The sequence below is a fragment of the Sciurus carolinensis genome, chromosome 13, assembly GCF_902686445.1.
Source record: "Sciurus carolinensis chromosome 13, mSciCar1.2, whole genome shotgun sequence".
Lineage (NCBI taxonomy): Eukaryota > Metazoa > Chordata > Mammalia > Rodentia > Sciuridae > Sciurus > Sciurus carolinensis.
Genome location: NC_062225.1, coordinates 74715328 through 74727745, shown reverse-complemented (window position 1 = coordinate 74727745; position 12418 = coordinate 74715328). Strand labels below are relative to the sequence as shown.

The 12418-nt window shown below is 39.4% G+C and overlaps 1 protein-coding gene across 21 annotated transcripts in view; it reads right to left on the bottom strand.

Annotated features, from left to right (window-relative positions):
- Dtnb (dystrobrevin beta) overlaps positions 1 to 12418 on the bottom strand; it is a 232091-nt gene that overhangs the window by 41479 nt on the left and 178194 nt on the right. For 15 of the 21 annotated variants that reach the window (XM_047521980.1, XM_047521971.1, XM_047521972.1 and 12 more), the window contains 3 exons: positions 10424 to 10513; positions 6056 to 6143; positions 68 to 153 (listed from right to left, as the gene is read on the bottom strand). In XM_047521980.1, the coding sequence (XP_047377936.1) occupies positions 68 to 153; positions 6056 to 6143; positions 10424 to 10513 (264 nt within the window). The remainder of the gene's footprint in view (positions 1 to 67; positions 154 to 6055; positions 6144 to 10423; positions 10514 to 12418) is intronic. The other 6 variants (XM_047521981.1, XM_047521983.1, XM_047521992.1 and 3 more) reach the window with 1 other exon arrangement.

The window sequence follows — 12418 nt, the reverse complement described above, 5'->3', positions numbered from 1 at the left end:
AGATGAGAACCAGATACACACATGCTAATCCTGGACTTGAGAAATGGGCTTGATCTATGCATCTTACCTGTTCTTGTTTTCCAGTTCTGCAATAAGCTGTCTCTGCTGTTTGTTGGCATCAAAGTTAAAGCTCACATCAGCAGGAGGACGAGTCTAGAGGAGGCAGAGAGTTGTTTCTTTTCTGATTCAAACATACCCAGGGTCTGAGAATGACTTGATTTCTTAAAAACTGATTTTTGAGATATAATTTACACACCATAAAATCCACCCATTTTAAATGTACAATTCAACTTAGTAAATTCAGTCTTAGAAAATTCAGTTTTGCAAGCAGTCACTGTGGTCCTAAAAGTTTTAGGACATTTTCCATCACCACGAAATATTCCTTCATGCTAGTCTTCAACCCCCACCCCCACCCCAAGCGCAGGCAACCACTGACGGGCTTTCTGTCTAGTATTGCCTTTTCTCGAAAATTCATATAAATGGAATCAGACATGGTTTTCACTTAACAAGAGTTTTTTTTTTTTTTTAAACCTTTATTTTATTTATTTGTTTTTATGTGGTGCTGAGGATCAAACCTAGTGCCTCACACGTGCTAGGCAAGTACTCTACCACTGAGCTACAACTCCAGCCCCAGCAGGAGTTTTTTAATAATTAAATTACTGTTTATTTTCTTATGTGTGTAAATGACTTTTTGAATACATAGGAAAATACCTTTCTTCTTCTTCTTCTTTTTTTTTTTTTTTTGGTACCAGGGATTGAACCAAGGGGCACTTAACCACTGAGCCGCATCCCCAGTCCTTTTTTATATTTTATTTAGAAATAGGGTCTCAATGAGTTGCTGAGGCTGGCTTTGAACTCTTGATCTTTCTGCCTCAGCCACCCGAGCTGTTGGGATTACAGGTGTGCACCACCACACTGGGCAAAATATTTCTGTTCTTAGGTGATGTATGCTGAAGTATTTAGGAGATATGCAACTTATTTTTAAGTGATTAAGTAAAAAAGGTAAAATGTTAACAATCATGTAAATGAGGTTGAAAGTATGAAAAATTCACCATACTATTTTTTGAGCCTTTTTGAATGTTTAAAAACTTTTATGATAAAAATAAGAAAAATGTGAAGGATAAATAACTTGGTAAAAAATGGATAAAAGACATGCATAGACATTTCACAGAGGAGGAAACTATAAAGTCAACGACCAAAGAGAATACTCAGTCATTATTCATAAACAGGAAAATACAAATCAAAACCACAAAGGGCATTTCACATCTACTAGAGTCGTTAAAAAGAATGAAAATATCAACTGTTACTAAAGACAAGGAGTAATGGGGTATATGCTGGTGACACAGCAAACTGTAATCCAGTGCTGTGTATTTCTGCAGACTCCGAAAAAGAGACAGAGGCACCCATCTTTATGAAACTGGCCAGACGAGTCCTAAAGACACCCCTAGACTGTCTCTATACCCCATCGCAGCCTGCCTACCATACAACCTCACAGAGACTAACTGGAGGGCTGTGGATTAGTAACATCTCCCCAAAATCCAATCATGTTGTTTGAGACAGCAGTTCCCAAGCTAACTGTAAATCAGAAGACTTGGATGTGACTTTTCTTCCTTCTTTTCAATAAAGATCAACGAGCCCTAAACCCAGAGGTTCTCATTTGGTAAGTCTGAGGCAAAGTCAAGGATCTCTAGATTTATTAAAAGTTTCATATGTAATCATAACATGTAGCCAGGTTTAACAGAGACTGTTTTAAATGTGTGCAAAACACTGCATGGATACCATTAATCTCTAATTCTAAGAAGCCACGAGGAGGTTCCTGTGATAGAATGTGCCTGGAACAGCTCAGATGGTGGGGCTGTGAAGGCTGGGATACCCAAAGAGCCTAGCACAAATGTTTTAAATGAGTGGGGTGTGAGAGCACAGGCCTGTAATCCCAGTAGCTTGGGAGGCTGAGGCAGGAGAATCCCAAGTTTCAGGCCAGCCTCAACAATTTAGCGAGGCTCTAAGCAACTTAGCAAGAACCCGTATCAAAAATAAATACGATACAATAAAATAAAATGGGCTGGGTATGTAGATCAGTGGTAAAGTGCCCTTGGGTTCAATCTCTGGTACCAAATTAAAAAAAAAAAAAAAAAAAGTTTTAAATGTGAGGCAGTGTGACAATGGGTGATGGTTTGTCCTTCCTTTCAATTTACTCCTAAGTTTCCCATAATGAGTTTTAACATTTTTCACAAAGGGAAGAGAGAAAAAAAACCCAAAACTTAAAGGTAAACAAAACGTGTGACTTAAATCCAACTTTGGTGACTCTTGTGATGAAACTTGAAGAATTTGCTGTTACTACTATGATTCATCACACATTCTTTTTTTGTCTTATTTTCAAGTTGTTTAAAAAAGGAATTTAGCACTTGAGAAAAACAAATGAGCTCTCCTGGTTCATCAAAGCAGCCTAAAGTGTCTTTCTTCAAGGGTCAGCCTGAAGAGGCTGGCATGGATGCTGGGCCTCTCGGGAGAAGTCCCTGGGCTAACGGGGAGGCACTCTCCAGGGTGCTCTGCTGGCTGAGGAGAGGATTTAACCCCCTCCCTGTAGGTAGAAGAAGGTCTTTTGGAAAAAAAAAAAAAATCAATACAAAGCCTATCTGGCTGGCTATAAATAAATTCTTTTGAGCACTACACCCACTTTATGCAGAGCACTTGTATCAGTGTTGAGATTAGAGGATTAGGAGTCTTCTGTTTAACAGAAATCTAGTCAGGAAGAATCCTTCCTGAGAGGCCCAATATTTGTGAGATGACTGCACAGGGCAAAGCAAACAGAAGATGAAAGGGGCCTTAGCAGAATTCAGTCCCCACCATCCTAACAATAACCATTTCACAAGAATTAGAGAACCGGCATCAGAAACTCAGGTGTACACAGCCTTATCTTGGTTCAAGGTGAAGGAGTACAGGGATCTCAGGGTCAAACAGATCTGCAGCTTTTATTTACAACATTTTAAAAGTACTATGTGAGGTCAACACAGCTATTTAATGGCATTAAGCATACTTAATTATTAAATTCAACCACAGTGCAGCCCATCTCAACAAATTTATCTATAAATTTTAATTTCTAAACTAACTTGAACAATTGTGAATGACTGAGGACAGGTGTAAAGTTTAACTAATTACACGGTACTTTTCTTTTTCCAGACTTTTTTTCTATTTTGTTCCATTTCACTAACCCTTCATGTTAGAGTCAGATGTGCACCTCACCTGATTCTAGATTCTCCGGGAGGGGATTTGGAAATCTGAACAAATCCAAAGGGATAAATTACTCCTTGGGGGAGAAACAAACCAAGAATTTCCACCTGCAGCTTCTGCAACTCTATTTTCCTATGAAAGCATACAGTGGCACGCACTGCTACAACTGGCTGGTATGCTGTGTTTGCATGATCTGGTCCTGGGTGAGCTGACCCGCCTGTCCTGCCTGGCTTCACTCCAGTGCTGCTCCTGTGCACAGGCCCTGCAGCCTTGAACCCCAGGACTTGCATTTGTTCATTCGCCCCCCGGGGCCATACTCCATCCTCTTCACCTGGAGAACACTTAGAGTCTGTGGTTTGGGTTTCAGATTGTCCCTCCTGACATCTTCACTTCTAGGTTTAATTCTTTCCTCCTGGATTACTATTTAAAACTCTGCAACACTGGAGAGTTTCTTTAACTCCCAGGCTTAGTTTTTCCTCACAAGATTATTTTGAACAATAAATTAGCTAATACCTATGAAAAACACTGAGAATAATGACTGGCACATAATAAATATTAAATAAATGTTAACTATTTGTACTATTCTTTTAGCATGAATGTTACTGTGACCTTTCCAGTCCTTGTCAGAAAGTGTCTTTATTTCTCATGTTGATAGGTAAGCTTGTTTCTTTCAGTACATTCAAGATATTCAAATGTATTTTTTTCATAAAGAAAATTCTTAAAAGTTTTATCACAAACATCTTGCAGCATTAGATGTTTTATTTTAAAATAAGGGTTTTTGGTCAGGTGCGGGGGCGAAAGGCCTGTGATCCAGCAACGTGGGAGGCTGAGGCAGGAGGATTGCAAGTTTGAGGCCAGCCTTAGGAACTCAGTGAAGACCTAAGAAACTCAGGAAGACCCTGTCTCAAAATAAAAATAAAAAGGGCTGGGGATGTGTCTCAGGGGTTAGGTGCTTGGTACAATCCTCAGTACCAAAACAAATAAACAAACAAACAAATAAACAATAAAATAAGTTTTCTTTTCCTTTATAAAGAAATCGTTCTATTGTTGCTGTAGAGAATCTAATTGCAAATACTTTGTAAGAAATATTATTTCTCTGGTTGCCTTTTAAGGATCTTGTCTTCATATTCTGCACTTGTATTATATGTGCAGGTGTACAGCTGTTTCTGTTTATCCATTTTGGGAGTAACCGCAATGTTTTAATTTGAAGATTCATGTCTTAAATGAATTTTAGAAATTTCTCAGTCATTAATTATTTACCCTATTCCTATTTTCTTTTTTTGAATTTCAACCAGGTGACTGCTGGCTCTCTATCCTCCATCTCTGAAAACCTTGTTTCCAATTTTTCAACTCTATGTTTTGGGAAATTTTCTTACACATTACTTCCCAGTTTACAAAAATTTTAGCTGTGTCTGACCTAACATTAAACACACTGCTGAGTTTTAATTTTGGTAATTTAAAGAGATATCTATAAGTTCCATATGGTTGTTTTCCAACTCTGGACTTTTCAAATAGTTGTGGTTTTAATCCTTTCTTTTAGGTCTTTAGAAATTTTAAATACAGTTATTTTACTGCCAATAACTCTAGTATCTAAAGTCATGAGAGTCTAATCTGTATAGGTCAACTCAAGAGTCTGTGCTTAGTTGGACTCCGTGGAGTATTGCTTGGTCTCAATGAGAACTTAAACCTCAGGAGAAGGATTTGCATTGTGTTTCTGTCAGATGCCCTGGTGTTAATTTTAGGTTAAAATTTCACATCAGTGTTTCTCAAAATAGGAAGTAATGTAAATGTACCCAACACAAGTGCAGAGAGACCTAAAGTTCAGGGAAGACTTCTTCACTCCAATAGAGGCGACCAGAGGTTTTCTTATCTTATCTCTGTGCTTACAGCTCTTTTATATCACTCCTTTTCCAAGGGCATGATGCTTTAGTGGGCCAGGCTTAATATAAATTTGCATTTGAAACTCACTTGATCATGGAATATTATCCTTTTAACAAATTGCTGAATTCGATTTGCTAATATTTTGTTAAGGATTCTTTGCACTGTGTTTATGAGAGAACTTGGTCAGCAGTTTTTGTTTTTTTAAATATTTTTTTAGTTGCTGAAGGACCTTTATTTTATTTATTTATTTATATGTGGTGCTGCAGATTGAACCCAGTGCCTCACACATGGTAGGCAAGTGCTCTACCACTGAGTCACAACCCCAGTCCAGCAGTTTTCTTTTCTTGTAATGTCCATACATTGTTTTGGTATCAGTAGCCTGATAGAATGACCTGGAGAGTCTCCCTTCCTCCCTTCTGACAGAGGATGCATTTGACTAATCTTATTTCTTCTTTTAGCATGATAGTATTTCACAGCCAAGCCATTAGGACTTGGGATTTTATTTGTGGAAAGTTAATTATGAATTCAATTTCTTTAAGACGCAGAACTATTTGATTTTGGTTGTCTTTTAAGAAGTTTGTCTATTCCATCTAAGTTGTCAATTTTATTGGCAAAAAGTTGTTCACAATTTTCTTTATTCCCCCTTTTAGTCTAAGATCTGTAGTGATAATCCTTTCATTCCTGAGACTGGCCATTTGTGTTTTTGCTTGATCAGTATTGTTATGAGTTTATTGATTTTACTGATCTTTTTAAAGAACTAAACTGACTGATTTTCTCTTCTTGATTCCTTCTTTAAAGGAAGAAAACACTGTAGATGAAATTAAAGGTTTCTTCCATCTCCCCCGAAACATCCTCCCTCCTCTCCTGTTTACACCCCTGCATAATGTGCATGTTAAGTTAATGCTAGTTCCTACCACGCGGCTGGGACCATTCACTCACTCACCGTGTTCCCTGCTTCTGCAGCCAGGCGGGCAGCGTAGCGAGCTATGAGCCGGTGCTCCTCGTCCAGTCGGCTGGGACTTTCCAGGACACTGCCAAGGAGACAAAAATTCAACACAAGTCCACTAAGCACCCCCAACTCTTACTCCATCCTCAGAAAGAAGAGAGAGAAGAAAAGCTTATAGTAAGAATAGAAACAAAAGAAATGGAAGCCTGGGTCTCAGACACTAGTGGTGTCCTCAGACAAGAGGGGACTCAGCGGTGGGCTGCTAGCGTCACTCCTTCCTTCCCAGCAGCACACCCCTCTCTCCCGCACGAGCCAAGGGGCACTTCTTTTTGAAAGAAGGGCTGAGACAGGGTACCCACAAGTTCTGAGTTTGGGATTTCTAACCAAATGTTTAGAAACATTCATGACGTTTTAGACATAGATCTTGAACTCAAAAAAAAAAACCATGAGAAAACTAGAGGATCATGAAAAAAAGCCAACTGAGAAAAAGTGTACTTGACACTGGCTGAGCAAGAGTGGGGAACCCTGGTCAGGGTCAACCAAACATACTGTAAGGATGGAGAAGAATTCACAGTATCCAACACTCCCTTTTAATACCTCTCTCTCTTATTTTCTATGCTCATTTTATGTTAGCCCCATTTTGGGGCGGGGGTATTACTGGGGACTGAATCCAGAGGTGCTTACTACTAAGCTACACCTCCCAGCCCTTGTTATTTTTTTTTATTTTGAGAGAATCTTGCTAAGTTGTTGAGGCTGGCTTTGAACTTCTGATCTTCCTACCTCAGCCTCCCAAGTCACTGGGATTGCAGGTGTGTACCACCATGCCCAGCGGTCCATTATTCCTTAATGAGTCTCAATTCTCCAAAAATGTAAGGACCCACTCAAATGGGATATTAGATAATGTGGCAACTGAATGAAAGAAGGGTTCTTGAGTAGGTTAGTCCTATGTATACAGTTGATTTCTTTAATTTAGTAAACTGTTGTGTACTCATACCAGGGCAGTCCTGGATTAACAGCGACTGAGTCAGGTATGGTGGTGCATACCTGTAATCCCAGCAACTCAGGAAGTTGAGGCAGGAGGATTGAAAGTTCAAGGCCAGCCTCAGCAATTTAGCAAGATCATGTCTCCAGACAGAAAATAAATAAACAGGGACTTTGCCACATAATTATCTTTAAGACTGGTAGAAGCTTTCCAACAACAGTGACAATGATGACTGATCAGCGAAGGCTGCTGTGGTTTGGCTCCACTTTAGCTAGTTTTGTGAAGTTTCCAAAACCCCTTGGTTAGAATTTGGCAGCATTGATAAGTAATATGTAAGAATTTAAAAACATGAGTTCAACACTCACCACACCTTGTTATAATGACTGAGGGGACTCTGGGAAGGTTGAGGTTCAATCAATAAAGGGATTCCTAACCTTTTCTTACATAAAATCAATGGTATTTTTTTCTAGGTTTTTAAAAAAACTTTCTGTGTTTCTATTTCTGTGGCTAACTTAAGTTTAATTTAGTCTTTCCTCTGTGATGGGTTTTTTTTTTTTTTTTTTTTTTTTTAGTATGCTTTAAGTCTTCTGGCTATAACATCTGTCAGTGTTTTATAATTTTAGGAGTGTAAATGTTGGTCCCCAGCACGTATTATCATGCCCTCCAAGGGTGAACTTGTACTAAGAACATGCTACCCTCAGTTGGCTTTAATACTCCAGGGTCAAGGCCCCATGATCTGAGTTGAACCACTTATGGTATTTGTGCCTTAAAGGTATTTGTCTGAAACAAGAGAACTGTTTTTTTTTTTTTTAATTTTTATTTTTTCCAGTATTGGGGAATGCACTCAGCAGTGTTCTCCCACTGAGCTATATAAAGCTATATAGTTTTTTTAAAACTACATTTTATTGTGAGAAAGGGTCTCACTAAGTTGCCAAGGCTGGCCTTGAACTTGTGATCCTAGAGCCTCAGCCTCCTGAGTGGCTGGGATTGCAGGTGTGCACCACTGTGCCCAGCAAAAACTTTATCTTCTAACAAAAAATCAAAACTGAATGTTTAACAAGTGAATGACATTACAGAGGGAACGGCAGCCTAAGAAGTGGGACCTCTGTAATGTGGCAAGGGACACAACAGGTTCCTCTGCAGGAGCTCCTTTTCCCCTACCACATTCCTTCTTTGCAGGAAGGGTAATCCTACTTGCCATTTACACACAAGTGTGGATGACATGACTGCTTTAATTGGCTATGTTTTCTAGACAGAAACTGAACCCTGTGTTAATAAGATCTTTTTTCTTTGTTACTGGGGACTGAACCCAGAGGTGTTTTAACACTGAGCTACATCCCCAGCCCTTTTTATTTTTTATTTTGAAACATGATCTCAATAACTTACTGAGGGCCTTGCTAATTTGCTGAGACTGGCCTTGAACTTGTGATCCTGGTCTCAGCCTCCCAGATTGCTCGGATTATAGGTGTGCACCACTGCACTCAGCTAATGAGAAGTTTTAAAGTTGATGAAAATTATTTGATGGTAATTACAAAGGTTCCTTGTTCTTCTGTTGGACTTACATTTTCAGAATTTGCCAGGAAATGTCTGACTTCTTCAATCAACTAGGAGTCTCAGTTCCTTAGACTATAAATCAAGAAGAGATGCAGCATTCAGCACTTACCATGTTCTCCCAGGACTACAGGCCACCAATTCTTGCTCAGGGAGTCTAGGACCTAAGCCATGAGACTTGAGGACCTTGGCTAACCCTACCATAAACCTTTGTGGGCTGAAATATCAGGTAGTAGTCTCTGCCAACATCCTGCTGCTATTTTCACTGTGGCATCTTTTAATCTTCCTGGACAACTGCCCTTACTGATAAAAAGTAATTTTTCCTGCCTGGGATAAAACAACTCAATTTCCAGAAACCAAGAGCCTGGAACAAGTGCACAGAAATCCTGTGGTGGACAAGGAGATGTTCTCTATGACTCAATGTGCAATTATCAACCTTACTTCCCCTTCCACAGAATAAGCCCTTTGGATCCACCTGGGAGTCCAGAGGACCCTAGTTCTTCTATGACTTTTGAGAGGAAAATGCCCCCAAATCACAAAAGTTCTTGGTTATACAGGGAAAACCAAGAGAAACAGTATGGCAAACTATAGTAAAAACAGTGCTTTTCAAGGGTATGCTTTCCCCACTGACCACTAATTTCTTCCTGTTAGAATGGGGAGGATGAGTGAGGTCAAAAGACCTTCCTAAGGAACTATGGATCACGTTTAAAGTTCCAGCCCATTTTGTGTCTAGCTTATGTATTATGGTTTTCTCTCAGGATTCTCAAAGCAGGGTTTCATAAGTTCTCTGGCATCATGACTCCTCTTTTCTGCTAAGTAGAGGGGAGGGGTGGCTTTAGGTTATTTAAATTTCATCCTTGGGTAATGGTATAGGCATGGAGTGGACAGGAAGCTACAGTTCTACCTGAATTAAATAGTGTTTTGTTTGGTATTAATTTTTTAAGGAATTAACTTTGCTATAGATAGTTAATGGTCACCAAATGTTTTTCCATCCCAACCCACTAAGGGATCAGTCACATTCCCATATAGCTGTGAGTCCCTACAATAGTAGCATTTATTTATTTAGTTAGTTAGTTTTGCCATGGTAGTTTTTAGGGCTTAAGGGGCGGGGTGGGGGGATTATAGAACAGTAATTATTACAACATGAGAAGGTATGTATAGTTCTTACGAAGCCTCTTAGGTGACAACAATCCAATACCACTGTTGAAAATCAGTGGTTTAAAGAACCAACGATGTGGGGCTGGGGTTGTGGCTCAGTGGTAGAGCACATGCCTAGCATGTGTGAGGTGATGGGTTCGAGTCTCAGTACCACATGCAAAAAAATAAAGGTTCATCAAAAACTAATAAGAATATTTTTAAAAAAGTATCAATAAGGACAGATTTACGCCAACACACTAGAGATGAAACAGGGTGATGGTATCAAAGCACCCATGTTAGACAAAGTGAGGCTGATTAGTCTTCAACTTCGAATGTCAATGGAAAGATTTCATTATTTAGAAGAAGAGAATGCATAAAATACATGTGTGAACATCATGTCTGGAACGTGGAGCTCTGAGGTTTTACCCATCCTTCGGTGCAATCTGAAGGGGTCAAACCCCACTTCTGGGGGGACTTTGTAACTCCATGTGTAGGTAGATGCTGGGTTTGGCAAGGCTCCTTCTCTTGGGGAAGCCAGTGCTTCAGAAATGTTCTAACTCTGCCAACCACAGCTGGCAGGTTCTCAAGAGCACCCACAGGCAGAGCTCTTCCCTCTGGCAACCCCAGGTAACCCAGCTCTCACTCCCTCCACTCAGCCCTGGCCCCCCGCCTGGCGCTGCTGCTCTGCCACTGACCGTGCACAGTGCTGCAGACGGGCCACATAGGAGGCGATCAGCGCATGCTCATCGGCCAGCGAGCTGGGCATATCCTGGCTATACTGTGACCTGGGAACAATGCAGGCAAGGACACAAGCGCGGCACAAACACACACAGAAGAAAAAATGAACATGGATTAAAATGAGCAAACTTAAAAATAGAAAAAATAAATCATGATAAGGAAAACAATAAAAAAAAAAACTCATGATGCATAATGGGATAAGGTATTAGATCCCCTGGACTCCATCCGCAGTCCTCTGAACACAAGCAATCTTTTAGGAGCTGGTGTTGGCTGACTGACAGCACGGCCCTTGAGGAGGAGCCGTGCTCTCAGCTCTGTCCAGGTTCTGGGCTGTGCGATTGGGGTGCGTTTTAGGGAAAGGCCTCTGGCAGAACAACTGGGCAGAGTGAATCTATTTCATATTATTAACTGATCCCTGAACAGTTTGCTTTTATAGCTTTTGTCTACACTGAAGATATTATTTCTATCAGAACACCTCCTTTAGCTTCAGACTATTTTTTCCCGTAAAACTTGTACTTGAACCAGACTCACTGGAATTGTATCTAATTATAAGACAACTTTGTCTTATTCTCTTAGAGATACATGAAAGGTTCTTAAGCACATGCTATCTTTTTAAAAAGAATTTGTACTATAGAAATGTTAAAACTTGCACATAATACAGATAATGATCTAATTACCACCTCTCATGTACCTATCACCAAACATGAACAAATATCAACATTTCACCAATCCTGTATAATCTATTCTTTCTTCTTTTAACTTTTTGTGCAGGAAAAGGTAGGCTACAGCAAATCCCAGGCAATTATTTCACTAGGAACTCCTTGAACTTAAGTATCTATCAGGCAGTGAAAATATTTTACACAACCTTGACATTATCATTACATCCATGAAATTTGGCAAAAGTGTTTTAATATCTCAGTCATTTTGAAAATTTCTTCAAACCTTAAAAAATATCCTTTCCAGTTAAAATTATGATCCAAACAAGATTCCTGCTTTGCATTTGGTTGATATGCTCACATTTGATGGATACATTTCTGTCTTTAATCCATAATGGTTCCTTCTTTTCCCTGTTTATTTTATGACATCTGTTGTGAAGAACCAGATTATCCGATAGAATATCCTATATTCTGGATTTGACTGTTTCCTGTGCTGTCTTATAACTTTTTCTCTGTCCCCTATGGTTAGATCTAGATACTTGATTACAGTTTTTGCTTGTTTTGTTCTCGAGAATTGGCATGAATCTTTTGTATGTTGTACTCATAAACCAAAAAGGAGGCACATAATGGAATGCAATACAGATACTGAGGAACGGACTCAGATGTTATTGGTCATATCTTTCCATTATGAAGTTCTTCTTTTAAGTTTTAACCTAATAGTACTTAGTGTTTAATAAAGATTCTTACCTAGATTCACTATGTTATTGGGGGTTGCAAAATGTTGATTTTTCTAATATTATCATCGCTTCTGCAATTATTCATTTCCTATCGGGGGGCGGTACCGGGTTTGAACTCAGGAGCACACAACCACTGAGCCACATCCCCAGCTCTATTTTATATTACATTTTATTTAGAGACAGGGTCTCGCTGAGTTGCTTAGCATCTCACCATTGCTGAGGCTGGCTTTGACCTCCTGATCCTCCTGCCTCAGACTCTCAAGCTGTTGGGATCACAGGCGTGCGCCACCTTGCCTGGCTTCTCCTACAATTTCTGATCTACTGTTAAGTCCAGTCAGCAATGGACCTTTTCACTTCAAGCATGGTCCCTTTCAACTTTAGGAGTTCCACTCTTCTTGTTTTAAACATTTTTTTTTTTAAATCAAAGTAGGATATACATGCAGTTTCAATACTGACATTTGGTTCTTTTTTATTTCTTCCATTTTACTCATTCTATTCATATTTTCCTTTGTATTCCTGATAGTTACCTTTACTATTTGAAAATCCATGCCTACTAATT